A 17,373-nucleotide genomic window follows, 5' to 3' on the forward strand; every position below is an offset into this window, starting at 1 on the left:
ATAAGAATGATACATTATATAGCATGTTTCAATGCCACCTTCATGTATCTGCGTGTTCAGAGGTGCACCATATAATTTCCCGACTTAAGTCACAGTTGCCATTTCCAGCTTTTAGTCCATGAATTTATCATGCTTGGTATCCATTCACCTCACTATTTGGATAACGATTTACCAAAGGTAAGTTAAGACCATGGCTTAGATTCTAGCCCATGACCCTCTGTGTCAAAAGGAATCAAAACAACCGGATCGCAATGCTTCCACTGTTTATTTTGGTTAACAGAAAGCCCGATTTGAAATAGATAATCACTCCATATGATATAAGACTGAGAAACGTAAACTTTCTATTCAAGCTTTTCTTTTATTGGAATATTTTTTGCCATATTTCCAATGCACATTTTTTTACCTAGCATTCAATGAAATCAGATTTACTTTTGAGTGCAATCTTGATCCTCTTATAGGTAGCAATTACTGTTGGTTGCATTTGAATCTAGGGAGAGTTCAATTCACCAGTGTAATAATTTTCATGAGACTTAGAATATGTAACAATTTTGATGCCTGTTGTCTTTACCATTTTCAGTGTATTCAGCAAGACATTCAGAGACACAGGCATGATCTTGCAAAGGTCACTGAGCATGCTCAGAAGCTTAGAGAGGATAGTCCTGACAATGAATCAGTCAAAGGACCTCTTGCTGAGCTGGTAGAGAAATTTGAAAAGCTTGAGAAAGATTGTCAGGTGAGTAACCATAGAGATTCTGGTGTTTTTTTATTGGACCAAACTTTTTGTGGACTATGTTGGTTTAACATTCTATTTCATTTACCAATGTATAAATGAGTTCTGGAAAATTTGTACACCATATATTTGGTCCTTGTAAGATGAATGTATCTCATTTCAGAAGAACAATGATATTGAATATGTTTTGAAAGATAAAAAATTACATCTCCTTCGTTGTGTGAGGATTGAGGAATATTTGAAATAGGAAACATAATAAATGTGTATATGAATAGCAAATGGAGGAAGTAAAATTTGATGTATGACCTTGGTGTATGAACACAGCAATATTGAGGTTTATCTTTGTCAGACAAAAACAAAAACAAATTAACCTGATAGTTATGTATGTTTCCAACTTCAGTATAATTTGTAGAGGATTACGTACAAAAAGCAGTGTAATACTTTATCCTGTTTGAAAAGTAATTTGAATAAATGGGGCAATGAATGAGTACATGATTGAATACATGAGTTCAAAATTAATGAAATGGTGAATATATAGATAAAAGAATGATAATTAAATGAATCATGAAATAAAAAACTGAGATCTACAGTTCAATAAACAAGTTTGTAGGTTATTAAATAATGCATAAGTGTAATCTAATTTTTTTTCTCTCATCACCTGTGTGCCTTGAGCATTTAGATTAAAATGGATTTGGCGACTAAGAATTCACATTTATTTTTATTATCATTAGCATTAGTATTATCATTATAATCATTTAGTGAGTCAATACATAGAGAAATGAATGAATTAATAAAGAGCCATAAGAAAATGAATTAATGAATGAATGAATTAAAAACTAAATAGATAAATGAATGAATATATTTGTATTGAACAGGATTGTGCATGCAAACAGTCAGATATGGTTGAAGAACACCAATCATTCCAACAAACCCAGCAAGCTTACACTCAGCAGATTAGAGATCTGAAACATCAGCTATCCACCAAGGCCGATACGTCAGGCAACATGGGAGCCATACAAAACAAGATCATCACTTTCAAGGTTCTGCTCATATCGTTTGATTTCTCAGATTGACAAAAAAAAAATGTTTCCTCTATCCGCATTTGAATCACTTCAACTAATTTCACTCATTGCATTATTTTGTTTTTCTTTTTCTTTCATTCACTTGCTTTCTAATTTTCTTCTTTTCAGTTCAATTCTTTGCTGTAAGATGGCTTCATTCATGTTTTTCAATTGTATTGAACTTTCTCTTTTTATTTCTAATGTTTCCATTTTCTTGGTTTTGACTTCTCTTTTGGTTTCCAGTCACTGTCATTGACTGTTCATCCTTTTTTTTTCAGCTATTTTCATATTTTAAACAAGTTTTTTTTTCAAAATGTATTCACTTCATGTCTACTTCAAGTTCTTATGATATTTTAGCTTGAGTTAATTTCATGGATATGACGATCCCATTTGATTTGTTTGGTGCACTTCGTTTCTGTTTATGATACGAAGCGATGAGTTATGAAGGCTAACCAAACAATAATGAAACTATTCAAATTCTCATCCTATACTTCAAAGTGAAATGCAGTGCATTGTACTTATTAATTTATTTAATGAAGATAAAATAGTTTGAAAGTTCCATGTCAAATTATAAATCTTGTTAATAAAAATATATTTTGTAATTGATTCTCGTGAAGAAACCATGAGGTACTCTACCAAAACTCAGCGTCAGGATTCCAGCTATTAAGTGTATTTCACAGTGGCTCTCTGCCTGTAATAAATTGTGAGGATGAGTAATAATAAAATGATGCTTGCAGGATTCATGTGTGAAAAATGCAGCTCTGTATTTCTTAGTCTGAGCTACATCTTTTCGCCAAAATCCTGCTCAGTGTCTTTCATTTAGAATTAGTTTATAATGTATGCAACCGTAGACAACAGATATTACAGGAAAGCTGCTGTTAAATATGCTGGGAAGGGTTCTTGCCATAAATTATACAACACCATTTCTTGTTATCAAGTAAACATTTTTGCCTTATTGCATAAAAGTTTCCCACATAAAGTTTTTTCTCTTCTGACATGCTATTTTGGAAGTGTGTCTGGATTTTAAGTGAACTTACATCAAATATTATCTTCCATGCTTTAGGACCTCCAAACTGAAAAGGCAGCTTGCTCTGAGATGCTGGAAACCCTCTCTGCCCTTGGGGAGAAGGTGAAGGAATCCACTTCACCACCAGGACAGGACACCATCCAACAGCAGCTGGAGAAGTTCAGTGAAGACCTTGGTGCCCTGGACAGTAGCATGCAAACATCCAGTGAGAGGCTACAGGAGTGCGCAGAGAGGTGGCAAGCCTATGATGCCAGGAAAGCCGAGGCTGAGTCAGGTATCCAACAAGCTAGGGAGGGATATCAGCAAGGAGCTCAACCTCAGAAAGACCTGCCGGCTAAGCAGGATCAGCTGAAGAAGTTCAAGGTATCATCATTTGGACCTCTTTTGGCCATTATATCAATTGCTCTGAATAGAGTGATCCATCTATTTTATATATAATTATATTATATATATTTTGTAATACTTAATTTTTTATGCTGTTTATTTTGGTTTTTAGATTAAATAAAAAACCAATTTAGGTTACATGAATTATATTGTTAGCAGTAATTTGATATTCTGTGCGGATAAATATTTAGCAAGGTATCGAAAAAACAATGTTTCACCCTTTTCATTCTTTCATTGAAATGAATTGTATTAAAATGTCACAATATTAACTATGTCAGATACATTTCTGGAGTATGGTCACTCAAAATCAATGCTACTTGCATACGTATTATAGTCAGAATACTTCAGTGGATGTCACTCTATAAAGGATAAGAAAAGTGGCATCATTGAAGTAATTAGAAAAAAATAATGTAGAGACAGACTGCCAAAGGAATAATCGAATGCTACCCAAAGTATTGTTCACTGATCAAAATGAGTTTATTTTCTTTTGATTTTTTAAGGCTGTGCATGATGAACTTGCTGACCAAAGAGAGAGTATTGAAACGGTGTCCACTGCTGCCCAAGCCTTACTCGACAGCAGTATGGGTAATGTTGGGATCGTGAGTGAAGCTACAAGAATCACATCGGAATATCAGATGATTTTACTCAAAACTAAGGTAAGAAATCTAATTTCTGTACCTGCTATGAAATGAATTTGGTGTATTTGCTCTCATTTATTTTGAATTGTTAATGATGTCTCTATTTCTTTAGTTTTCAGGATGAGATAAATGATACAAGGGGTGTAATATAAAGAGAGACAATTGATATAAGTACTTCATTGTAAAATTTATTGTATCTTTTAGGTTACAGGTGTTAGGTGCTTAAAAAAAAAATTTGTTTTTTGTTTTGGTTAGTTTTATGTTTTTTTTGTTTCTTGGGGGGTCTTGGTATTTAAGTATTATAGTGGAATTGGGAATTGAAGGAAATTTTTTGCTATTGGAAAGGAATTATTTTTAGCTTTCAGAGTGGTAGGTAATTGCTGGATATTTTTGGTAATAAAAGGTCAAGCAGTAAACCATACCCCAGTTCATTCAGGAAACATAAAATGTATAACCAGAACCGTTCACAATTATAAAGAGGTATATTGTCAAGTGCAATGTGATCTTAATTTCATTTATCTGAATCTTTTCAAACTTGGCATTTTCAAAAATCTTTGTATTTTTATCTCATTCTAAAGGATGCTGTGAAGGTAAGTGAGCACATGACAAGAGAACATGAACAGTACTTAGATGCCCAAGGCACCTTCTCTGATTGGCTGGATGGACAGAAGTTCAACGATAGTCTGATTGGTGACAAAGACACCCTTACAGAGAGGTCCACTCAACTCAAGGTAAATACAAACAACCTGGTATGTCTCATTTAAACTATGTACCTTACATTATTTCTTTGGAACTCATATTTTGTCTCTTGTCTTATAATGTCTCTTCTTGTATCGCTGCTCAGAGCTTGATGTATGTTCAGAGGTACATCATGAAAAACTCTTAGAAAGTGTGTTAATTATGTAAAAAGTGTTGGGAAGTCTGGTTAATCTGGTCTTATTACTGCTTAAGGAACAACCCTCAATTACTGAATTGAATACAAATCAGTGACTGTATGAATACTTTTATTTTACAGGAGCTTCAGAAATGTGAGAGTATTGGAGCTTTGAGGCTGGGTTCATTGCAAGAGAAAGCTGAGAAGGCCATTCACAATACTACTCCCGAAGGACAGGTCCTGATCAGAGCCAGCCTTGATACAGCCAAACAGCAACTTGAAGAGTACCAGGACTCCCTCAATAAGGCTCTCCAGGATTTCCAGGTATGAAACAAATCTGTACTATAGTACATGCATGATCAACTACAGCCTTTGAGAATAATAAGATGAAATTACACACAGAAAAATTTGGTATATTTAATTTGCTTGATAAAACTTGACGATGTCAAGGTGAGACCAGTCTCTATGTTTAGATTTTGTCTGTACAATTGAGAGAGATGAGAGGAAAAATATTAAAGGACATTGAATTATGATTTTGAAGAAGTGTGGGTGATACTGATGATGATGGTCAATTTTCTCGTCATTTCTCTTCATAACTCTTTCTTTCTTCTATTATTGTTTTTTTTAATACTTCAGTGGTTTCTTGTGTTCTTATGTTAAACACCAGCAATTTTCCTTTTAATTTGTGGATGCACACTGCAAATGCTGGATGATCAAAAATTGTCTGGTGCAAAAATAAACATTGAAGTATCAAATTTTACAACAATAAATGAATTACAATAGAAGTAAAATGTGTCTTAATTTATTTTATCAATGATAATCTCAAATCCGATAGATGTAATAGTGTTATGTAATATTGATACCAATATACAGGCATGTTTGGCACTATGGGACCAAGCTGAGAGAGACTATGGGGATATGTGTAGGTGGTTAGAGGATATGGAAGAACAGACCGATAACCTTCCTCTTTTGAGCACAGCCAATGAAAAGCAACAACAAGTCGACCATTGTAAGGTGAGAATGTATTTCAAGTCTTCTTTTATGTTTTCCCTCCTTGTCAAATATTTCAAACTCTTGAATTTTAAGTGCTGTAGGTAGGCACATGTAAAAACTGGTCATTTTGTGATGTTAGCACACAAGAAAAATATAAGTGCAATAACACATTTTTGTGAGGATTCATTCTTTATTTGTAAGAAGGTAAGAAGGTCTTTGGAGATATGGCATGAAATTGTATGCCACAATCTTCTGTAATGCATGTCTTGTTTCCCTTTGGTTTTAACAAAAATATAACTATAAAGTCACTTAAACAGAGTTCTCAAGAGTGAACCAGTTCTGTATGTACTAAACCTTGAACACCATGGTTCAAAGTTGCTTGGAATTCAATGTTATTGTAACATTTGTGTATAACGTCTTGTGTGTCAAAGAAAAGAAAGAAATCTGGGAATTGAATTTGACTCTTAATAGTCAAAATATGCTGAAAACGTTTATTGTTCTTATTGTTATTTCTTTTTGATTATGGATAAATAGATATATATGGTGTATTCTAAATTTTTTTCATTCTTCATTTTGAATTATTGTAAATCTTTCTTAAAGTGCACAGTTTTCATTACTTCAAAGGTGAAATAAGATTTTATCATGATTTTTGTGTATCAATCAGAGGATTGAGGGTACAGTGAATGAGAAGAAGCCAGCTATATCACATCTGAAGAAGAAGCTGAGGTCATTGGTGGACCAGACTGAATATAGTCCATTCAGTGATCAGATCCAACATATTACGGAGACCTATGAAAACTTACAACAGAGATGCCAGGTGAGAATGTTATGATTTACTATTGTGTGAATGTTCTCAAAATCAGTATTTCACACATGCAGTTTACAGATATGATAAATTACCACTTGGACTTGGACAGATTTAATCAGAATTATATATAATCGAAATATAAAATGTATTAAACCATAGCAAAGCAATTTAGATTTTCTGTATTAAGAAACAGATCATCAATTAGTCGGATAGAGAATTATGATTGATTTTAGGATGTATAATTAGGTTACCATTGTTTACAAGTTTCTTGCAACACTCCTCAGCCAATTGCAATGATGGCAGCAGTTTCTTAACAAGGAACATCTCAGAATAAAGAAAGGAAAAAGATAATTCGATCTAAAATACATGTTATTGAAGTTTAATTAATTGATTAATGACTTAACGTTCATGGTGCTACTGATTATTCGTCTATATGAATTATTCATGAAAAAGTGCAGCTTGCATATAGTGTGTTCTTTAATATGGCATTAATTTAACTCTTCATATTTTAACCTCAGGAAATTAAAGTCATTATTTGTAACTTTATATTTTTCTTGACTTTGTAACAATCTGAACATATTGGTATTTACTTGTAATGCATATGTCTTGAACTTATTTTTCAGGATAATGTGATATTAGCAGAAACCAGGACATCAAACCACATTGCGTTCAACTCTGATATTGCCAAAGTCCAAGAATGGATGGGGGCCATAAAACAATCACTTGATAATCTATGCAACCCAGAGGGTCAGAGGGAGACCGTCAAAGACAAACTTCTTGATGTTCAAGCCCTCACTGACACTCTTCCCAAAGGAGAAGGTCAGCTAGGTCAGGTGATGAATCTGAGGCAGCTGATTGGTCCAGAGACATCGGTAGAAGGCCATGTGATCATTGATAGTGAAGTACAAAAGTTGCAGCAGATGTGGAGTGCCTTGAATGATGGTGAGATCATAACAAACAACAAATTGGTTGAATTGTAAAGGGGATTGTACTGTGAAGCCTCCATATATATTTTTTTTAAGGATGTGATAGGTCTGGAAAGAGCCTATCACATGCTTTTTGTGGTTGTGAGTGTTATCATAATAACTTATTCACATTTTTGGTACTTCCCAATCCAGAGAACAGCATGTGTCCTATCAATTGATACAGATGATTATTTAATTTTGCTGTCAACTTACTTATACATGTTCAAAGTAAGATTAAATACAGTCATGAAATATGTGGAAAAGGTTACAGAGATGGTATATGGATAACAATGCATATAGTAGTTTTGTATGGATAATTAAAATCTATTTCTTCTTTTAGATGTGAAAGGGGTCCAAACATTGCTGCAGAAAACCATTGAGGAATGGAATATCATACATAATCTCCAGGACCAGTTCAGCTCCTGGTTGACCAATGCAGAGTACACACTATCTAAAGATCGGGAGCTGATGTCAAACCTTAAAGAGAAGACTGTACAAATGGAAAACGATAAGGTAAATCTGTCTCTTTAGGTGGTTTCAAACCGCCTCGATCACAAGAATCCCTGTTAAATTACGAGAACTTTTTTAGGCTGAAAAATACCCATTAATTATTCCTGCATTCACACCGCCCTGAAACATACCCTTCGGGATAAGTTCCTGAAGTTACGAGCATGCGCAGTATGGTCTGATAAGCAGCAAGGCGCGAAATTCAAAATCACTAGCCCAGCAGCAACCCATGCACGGCGGCGCACCCAACGACACGCTGGGCTAAAAGTTCCCGTAATTTGCTTTCAGACCGCCAAAATACCCACGACCTTGGAAAAATCCCCGCGAAAGTTCTCGTAATTTCGCCAAGTACCTACTATTTATCGGGTATTTTCTTTCGGGGATATTACGCGTAGTTTGCTTTCAGACCGCCAAAATACCTGGTATTTTCTGATCGGGGTAAATTTCCCGATCAGAAAATACCTGGAACTGGCGAACTTCGAGGCGGTCTGAAACCACCTTTTGAGAAAGATTGAGTTAGAAATATGTCACAAAATAGCCTGGCATCCGTAGAGATCAGACCATCTATTGCATTCGGAATTGTGATTGAGTTCAACATTGTTAGCATGTTTATTTGTTCTGTGTGCTGCTTCATTCCTTCAATAAGAATTCCTGTGCATTATTGTTACAGTATTGGATATAATCCCTGATTAAGGGGTAGCCAAATTTACCTTACACTCACATAATTTTTTTTCCTACCTTGTATTGTGTTCTATAAGATGTATCATTCTACGTTCATCCAAGCTACATTCTCACTCTCCGCCACCTGAAGCTGGCTTATGATAGAGCCTTATGATAAAGGAGCTCTACAAGCATTTTGCCTAGAGTATTTATTCATGATATATTGAATGCTATCCTTCATTCAATAATCTACAGAAATTCTTGGCCGAAGTGAGGAGTAAGGAGGAAATGCTTGATGATCTGATGAAAGCTTCTCAACCAATCCTTGAGAAGAATCAACCTAACTTCATCCTTAACCCTCAGCTAGCTGACCTCAGCAATCGATACCGGTCACTACTCCAAAATGCTCAGGTCAGTTTTGTTATCAAACTTATTTTAGAGGAAATCTACCCTGAAAGGAAATTGAAATAAATGAATAAGTAAAATCTGACTAACAACGTAAGTAAAAGGATGCTGAAAAACATATTTCAAAAATGATTTTTTTTTAATACTTTGGATTTCTTTACTTTAGACTCACACACATTTGATAATAAAACACATTTCCATTCAATTCATAAGTATTATGAATATGCTATTGTTTTATATTGTATTTGTCAACATGAAAATAATGTAAATCATTTTATCCCTTTGGAAGAATAGCAAATTTATTATTGTGTGGAACTGTAACCTTTTTTGCATATTGCAACCTTTCAATTTAATAGCAATTAATGAATGTAGGTTTCTCTAATATTTCTTGATATAGGATGTTGTGAAGAGATCAGAAGAGGATGTCACAGATCATGAGACTCTGGACTACCAGGTAGCCAGGATGATAGCAACCATACAAACCAACAACATGACAGTCAAGGAATTACAAGACATCACTGGCAACAGACAGTCTGTACAAGACAAACTTGATGCACTGAAGGTAGGTATGGATGAGCTCCCCAAAACACTTCTGAATAAAAAAAAATGCAAGCTATTCTCAACTGAGTGAATGAAGTCTGCTTAAACAGTTTCTTATTTAGTAGCAGTAAAATAGTATATATATCATAGAAAATGAGATTTGAGTTAGAGAGGGGATGAGGTGCTTTGGCTTGTGTATGGTATTGCTTTCCATTGAACTTAAACCTTTTACCAAAATATGTTTTAGTGGCCATTGTTTTATTGAATAAATTTTTGCTAGGAGAAAAGAAATTCTTGAAATGTTTCAACAACATGTGATATGATATAAATAACTCTTTAAATCTCTTCATGTATTTGAAATGCCTGTATTAATTTGGTATTGTTGTTGTTTGTGAAAGTGCAAAGAAACATACATATTGTTTCAATCCTTCAGCCTGTGCTGGACTCCATGAACGATGTCGGAAGCCAGGTCAAAGAAGCGGAGGAACAGGGACAAAAGGTCATGACCCAGACATCAAGCTCAGGTCAAGAGGTCATCAGAGAGCAGCTGGATGAGATGATACAGTCTTTTAGCACCTTGGATTCAGTGCTGACATCAACTAACCATGACCTGAAGGATAAGATGACACAGTGGGAACAGTATGAGGAGTCAGAGGCTCCATTTGCGATGTGGCTGGATGATGCCGAGATATCTGTTGCCATGGAAATGGGGCAGATGATGGAGCTGAGTGATAAGATCAATGAGCTTGAGAAAAGGAAGGTTTGTATTTGTTTTCCACCAATTTTATATGATGTTTGAGATAAGTGTTCCTATATTAATTCTGATAAGTAAGTGGAAGAAATTAAACATACATATGAAAGGTAGATGAAGCTTTCTTTTCTTGTCTAATCCAACACATGTCTTGTCCGATTTCAATCTGGGATGTTATGAAAATACCATTATCTAGTTGCCTTATCAAAGGCGCTGTTAAAAATGGAGAAGTACAAAATGTCTGTCCATATTTCTCACTGCAAAAGACAAAAGTAGTGGCCAGTTGTAAATGATCTGAAAAGCTGGGGAAGACTAGTCCATGTTTTTACATAATACACTAAAAGAAGTATGCCAAGGAGACTATAAGATAAGTAAATGTGAATATGGCATTTCATTGTAAGCACTTTGGGCCTAAGGGGAAATGCACAGTATGAGTAATAATGATTTTAAATATTTTTCAGTTGGGATTAGAAGAGAGTTCGTCTACTCACGGATCTTATTTTACCTTTATCTTATTTGTCCTATTACACTGATGCATATAAACATGGTCCACAATATGGAAATATTCCATATTAGTCTTACAGTTACACAAAGTATATTGCATGCTGTTAAAGTGGTTTTGATATGGAGGTTGTAATATGTAGTTATTTTACTGGATACAGGCCTTAGAGAGGGAGATCATCGCTCATGGAAGCAATCTGGAAGAGGTGGAGTCCAGGGCCAAGCCGCTCCTGGAACACAACACACATCCCAAAGATGTGCTTGGAGATTCTAGGAGATTGGCACAGAGATATGCTAACCTCTTAAAGAAAGCTCAGGTAAGGATTAAAGTTCATTTTTATACATGGATGAAGTGAAGGCAAAAGTCTACCTTAAAACCAGTATGCCCATAATTTTATGTCTGGTTTATCTTAGGCCATGGTCTGTACTAAAATTATGAAAAGCTGAAAGTGTTAAAACACCTTGTTTTTGTACATTTAACATTTTTTATGTTTACTGTGTTGTTTCCTCTTACTTCAGTGGTGAAAATATATTTTAGTTAGTACTCCCAGACAGTCATTGGTTTTCAATTTCAAAAGTTTTTTAATTGAGTCTTCACTGTTTTTTGAGAATATGTGTCAAATTTGGCTTTCCATAATTAAACAAAAACTTTAAACCATACTTTGAATTAAACCAGAGTTCAGACTTTGGACCATAGAGTTCATTTAAAAAAAAACGAGGACTTTTTTTCTGAAATAATAATAGTTTGCATTGTATTAAAAAAAGAAGTACAAGTTATATTGTCCCATGTGTATAAATAAAAACTTCTCTGGAAATCTTATATAAGATCATTGTATGAATTCATTGCCCTGTTAAAGATTCAGTTGAATGATTAAGTGGTGAATTGAAATATCAAATTTGTTATTGTTGAACACCTCAATACGCAGATAAGTATATTGAATTTGCCTAGAATTGTTAAGTTCATGAAAATGTCTGTATTTTAGACACATCATGATTTGAAAAGGTATTAAGATATATTGTTTTATAAATGTTGCATTATCTTTCATGCACACAAAATAAAAAGAATTATTTTTAAAGAATCTTTGAATTTTAACAGTTCTGTTTTCAGTTGATCAAGAGGCAAAAAGGAATGACTGACATACCTATAAAGTGATCTATTCTAATCGATGACATAAAATTTAAAATCGTTCAGTAACAGTCGTATTGATTTTTCCTTGCAGACCACCTGTTCAGAACTTGCATCAAATGTGAGTAAGCACCAGGAATATGAAGAAGCTTTGCGAGATGCTGAGAGGGCGCTATTACAGGTATCACAGCACGTTGCTTCCCAGGGGGTTATTGGTGAAGATGGCAACGAACCAGAACAAGGCCAAGAACAACTTGCAAAGCAACAGGTTAGCCTCATATCTTGTTTTGTGTACTAGAATCCCCCCCTTCTGCCCTGGATGGGAAATTGGCACCAAGCATTTGCCATGAAGATTGCTAATTAGCCTGCTGTGAACTTTAGATGGGTTCATACTTGGCGAATGAGACATTTACATCTTATATCCTTGTAATTTCTTTTTGATACAATACAACTATTTGTTTCAATTTCCAAAAATCAATTGCATGCAGGACTGAAGTAACATCACATACATGTTTTTGAAGTGATTTGTCATATGTAAAGGATATTACCAAAAATTATTCTTTTAAAGCACTCAAAATTACTTTGAGAGATTGATTTTCTCTTGCTGTGTTTTTTTTTAATTCTTCATGAACTTACATGTTTCACTCATATTTTATGCTATGCATATGTGAACTTTCTTGATAAGATATTTTTAATCTGAATGCTAGAAATGACACCAAATACTTGTGTATGAAGCACTTCCGTAATTAATCTGACAATTTTGATAGAGAAGTTTGAGCATATTCAACTATATACCACTTAGGAAAAAAAAGAAACCTTTTTTTATTTTATGATCTTGGAGAAATGTTCACAAAAGAAAGAAAGAAAGAAAGAAAGAATTTTTGAATATCAAAATTGTGGAAGAAGCCTTTCATGTCACAAGAGTATCATTTCTTTGTAATAATGATACACCAATGTTTTTTCAGTGATGGTTATTAACAAATTCATGTTCAGTATTAGTAGTTTCTTTGAGCAATGAAGCTTTTAACCTATAGACTTTACAATGCAGTTACATTTTCTTTTGGCCCTAATGAGATCAGATTTTATCTTACAAATTATTTCTAACATGCATGCTTTTGGAAGTAAAATAATAAACTGATATATTCACAAAGTTCATTTGCAGTAAAATTCAGATATATCCAAAACATTAGAATCAAGACTTTATAGCATCAGCAGAAATTATATACTTATCACATTGTCATTAAAAAATGCTTTTTAATTTTGGTATATATGCTTTTAGTTTAGAGTGCTTAACTCGTAGATGCCAGTTTGCCAAAAACATATAAAATCCTTTTTTCCCCAACCTATTTTCATTCATGGAAAACACTTTTTTTCAAAATGGCCAATTGATATTATTTTTCTTATCAATTCTAAGTGAAACCCCTTTCAACTTTGTTTACAACATTTATAATGATGACAATTAGCACCGTGAACACTTGGCAGAATGGATTATTTTAAGTATATTTACTTCAATAATCGTGATTTATCCATCAATGTTTTTTTTAACTGATTTGTTCAATTGCTCTGAGGATATTATGATAGTCATATTTTTGTTTATAGTTTTTTATTTTATGGTTAAGGACATATAAAACCAATATTCAAACTCAATGATTATCTCTGTAAATATAATTGGAGCTGTCTTCTTTTATATAGCTATGTGTATATACATATATTTATGACCCAAAGCTTGCTGCTTTACTTCTGTTAAATTTACAAAATGAAAGACATTCACAACATTGTTTACATAGGCCTGTATTCTGAAGTGGGGTTTAACTTAGACCATGGTCTAACTCTGTGCTAAAATTATGGGAAGCCAAACGTTTCAAAATTTTGTTTACAGTGAATGCTTCTCATGTTTACTGTGCTTTTTACTAATTCTTTAATGGTGAAGACAACTGTCATACTTATCCTTCCAAGGCAGTCAATAATGTTTTGGGAGTCAAATGAGCTGATATGTTGAACCTCTACTGTTATAAATTTATGTAATAACTGACTTTTCATAGTAAAACCACAACTTAAAACCAGAGTTTAAATTAAACCCGACTTCAGAATAATTGAGGTATTGCGTCATTCATTATTCCATATCTAACATGTAACTGCATTGAACTTAATTCTGTAGGCTGCTAACAGACAATTTATTAGAAATGTTTGAATTCAATTCATTCTGTAATTCTTGAGAATCTTTAATGTTTAAGTTCATAGGATATATATGATTATACTTTGAATGTGCTTTAGAACAATTATAAATCAGGGGCCTGTTTCATCAAGAATTTGTGATTATGGTAACTTTGTTATTGTGGAGACTACCATGGAAACTTGATTTTGATTGGCTGCTGAGCGCTGTCACCATGGTAGTTACAGCATGAGAAAAGTTAACGTAACAAAAGTTTGTAATGAAACAGCCCAGAACGAGAAAGCAGTTTGAAAAATCTAGGAATATGTTTGTATTCCTAAGGTCTGTTGCAGAAAAAGAAGTCCAAAATGGACACTTCTTATTGGTTGATAATCAAGTAGTATTTAATATTTGGACTTGCACTTTATTGCAACTCTTTCTGCCACAGACATATGTTTATTCATTCTAATCCATTCCTGCTTTAGTAACACTGGTGTATGGTACCTTGCTTTTCTATTACTGTTTTATTCATGCACTGACTAATAACAATCATCAGAGTCTAATGCGTGAACTAGCAACCTGCACATCCAAACTCGATAACACCCGCATCAAGGGTCAGATCCTCCTAGCTGACCCTACCAGCACTAACGCCAACCCCAAGCTGTCCGGGCAAATAGAGGGGCAACTAACCCAGCTAGAGGAAGGGCTAGAAGCCCTGGATCAGACTGCTAGAAAGATCCAGGCACGGTTGCAGATGACCGTCCAGCAGCAACAGAAATACCTTGACACACTGCAGTCATGTCATGATTGGCTCTTGCAGGCTTGGCAGAAAATACCGGTGGTGTCGCTGGGGTCAAAGGTCGATACCAGCAGCTTGGAGGATGCAGAACGCCAGGTTGAAGTCCTCAAGGTGATTGGTTGTCATGGTTACCTTTCATATTCCATAAAATGTATAAGATTTTTGGGGCTGGGGGGAGGGCTAATTAACTAAATCATTATTATTTTTTCACTTCAAAATCAAAACCATAGTCCTGTTAGTTATAAAGCAACATTCAGATTTTTCATGCTTCATACATCTTCATTATAATGAAAGAAGAAAAATATTGTAAAGAAGGAGAAAATTTATAAAGCATTGTGATAATTAAAATACTATTGATACTCTGTAATGGATATCATTAAAAACTTTGCAATTCATTTTGGAATTAGAGATTTTTACATGAAACGATGAACAGATTAAACAATATATTTTTATTTGGGTTTGGGATGAGATATGGTGTACTTTATTTAATTTTCATAATATAAGAAGTACATGTTTGTGTGAAGCATACATCTCTTTTCTTTCCACTGATATTGCTGTGAAAAGGTATTTGCATGTATCATGTTTGGGTTGTTATGGTTGTGAAGAGTTTAATCAAAATCAAATAATGTATGAAACATTTTCATCTGATCCATTCATTTTACATCAAAGCACCAAAGAGAAAAGGCATTATAGCACTCATTTGTTTCACTTTTGCTGTTTCACAGAAGTGCCCCCCCCCCCACACACACACACAAATAAATTTGTTGCTCATTCCAAACTGTTTGAAATTTATATAACCACATGGATTCAAGAATAAGCAATTTTTGTATAATGAAACCTGTTTGTAGGTGTGTCACATTTTAAGCAAATTCTTAGAGCGAATAATGTATGTTTTCATGTCTACTTGTCAATACACACACTGGATATTGCCACTTAGAGTACTGTGAATTTAGATAACAAAAAGAATGGAAAATTCTTTGAAAGTGATATATGTTGTGACCCATAACTCTGCAAATGACTTGAACTTGTTCTTGTGATGAATAAGATACCTCAAATATTTCCTGGTATTCAATAATGTAGGACTGAATTTCATCTAAATCTAATCTAATTTGACAGAAATAAATTTTTTATTCAAATGATTATTGACAACCAGAATGTGTATTAACGTGAACATATTTCAACTTCAGCTGATGCTACTTATGACTCCATCGAGAATCTGATTTAGTGCACGAATATGTTCCTGTCGTTTGCAAAGTCATGTATAACCTACAAACAGCATTATGAACGGCCCCCTAGCCTGTTACACTAACATGAAGCTCGATGAGTGATTTGTACAGTTAATTTGTGTTATTGATCACTCATAATGATCATTGCTATCAATTGTAAAATTTAGCCTTGTTATCCATCAAAAAGCATCATGAAGAAGCCCTAGGTATCTAATATATTAATATCACTGCTGTATGGGTATGTAGGGAATCTTGGACACCTCATTGATGCATCGCCAGCTCGTCCAGGCAGCAGAGGAGAGGGTAGAAGAGAGACCAGGAGACTCCACTACAGCCGCCCTAGCAACCAAAGTAAACAATGAGATTGAGCAAATCATAGAACAGGTAATTACTGGTTCATTCAAAGTCTATCATTTTTGTCCAACTATTTGGAAATTTTGATTTAACATTAAAAAAAAACTTCCTTATGCAATTTGGGTTCGTTTTCTGCTTGAAACTTAATTGATGCTTTAGATTTACATAGTTTTGTCTATCCACGAAATGTAAACAACAATGTTTTGATTTTGGGCTACACTTCATAATTCTTATATGTACGATGATTATTTGATTGTGTTAAACAGAACAATCAGATGATTTATCAATGTTTTGATGAAAAATGTAAATGAATACTTGGTCTACCCATAGTAAGAAGGTAATCGAATAATGACGACACTGTGACCTATTATTGCAGTTCATCTGGGTGAGTTAAAGAATTAATTTGTTAATGGAAATGATGTTTTTTTACCTTTTCACCTTAGACTGAGAGCCAGCTTGGTCAGACAGAAGAACAAGTCGATAAATGGTCTCAAGTTGAGAAGACTAAACAGGACTTGACAGATTGGATGGATCAGGTTCAGAAAGCATTGGCTCTAGAACAAGAGAAACCAGCACAAGTCCAACCTACTGAAGCCAAGAACCTCCTGAAAAATGCAAATGTAAGTTTCTTGGGTGTTCTAATGTTAGCAATATATTCCCATGATATATATTCACCTTTGTCTTCTCTCTTTTTATGATGTAATTTTCTCCCAATATGACCTATGTTTTTACAGAGGTTTGCCGAAATTGATCTGAAATAAGTAAGCTGCAGTAGCTAGGGCAAGGGATTGAACATTTTATGTTGCAGCCACAAAAGGATGGAATAAATTCCCCATTATTCTGAGATCTTATCAAAATCACTGTTGCATTGG

At 34.2% G+C, this 17,373-nt stretch overlaps 1 protein-coding gene across 1 annotated transcript in view; it reads left to right on the forward strand.

The window, feature by feature from the left end:
* The window catches only part of LOC129265311 (nesprin-1-like), a 111,626-nt gene that overhangs the window by 60,870 nt on the left and 33,383 nt on the right, over positions 1-17,373 (forward strand). Inside the window, exons 59-76 of the mRNA XM_064102408.1 lie at positions 578-733; positions 1,606-1,770; positions 2,855-3,181; positions 3,703-3,858; positions 4,419-4,571; positions 4,856-5,038; positions 5,588-5,728; positions 6,372-6,524; positions 7,139-7,457; positions 7,821-7,993; positions 8,903-9,058; positions 9,450-9,614; positions 10,026-10,352; positions 11,006-11,161; positions 12,065-12,238; positions 14,679-15,032; positions 16,394-16,531; positions 16,945-17,121. Coding sequence (XP_063958478.1) covers positions 578-733; positions 1,606-1,770; positions 2,855-3,181; positions 3,703-3,858; positions 4,419-4,571; positions 4,856-5,038; positions 5,588-5,728; positions 6,372-6,524; positions 7,139-7,457; positions 7,821-7,993; positions 8,903-9,058; positions 9,450-9,614; positions 10,026-10,352; positions 11,006-11,161; positions 12,065-12,238; positions 14,679-15,032; positions 16,394-16,531; positions 16,945-17,121 — 3,573 coding nt within the window. The remainder of the gene's footprint in view (positions 1-577; positions 734-1,605; positions 1,771-2,854; positions 3,182-3,702; positions 3,859-4,418; positions 4,572-4,855; positions 5,039-5,587; positions 5,729-6,371; positions 6,525-7,138; positions 7,458-7,820; positions 7,994-8,902; positions 9,059-9,449; positions 9,615-10,025; positions 10,353-11,005; positions 11,162-12,064; positions 12,239-14,678; positions 15,033-16,393; positions 16,532-16,944; positions 17,122-17,373) is intronic.

This window comes from Lytechinus pictus, chromosome 7, assembly GCF_037042905.1.
Source record: "Lytechinus pictus isolate F3 Inbred chromosome 7, Lp3.0, whole genome shotgun sequence".
Taxonomy (NCBI): Eukaryota; Metazoa; Echinodermata; class Echinoidea; order Temnopleuroida; family Toxopneustidae; genus Lytechinus; species Lytechinus pictus.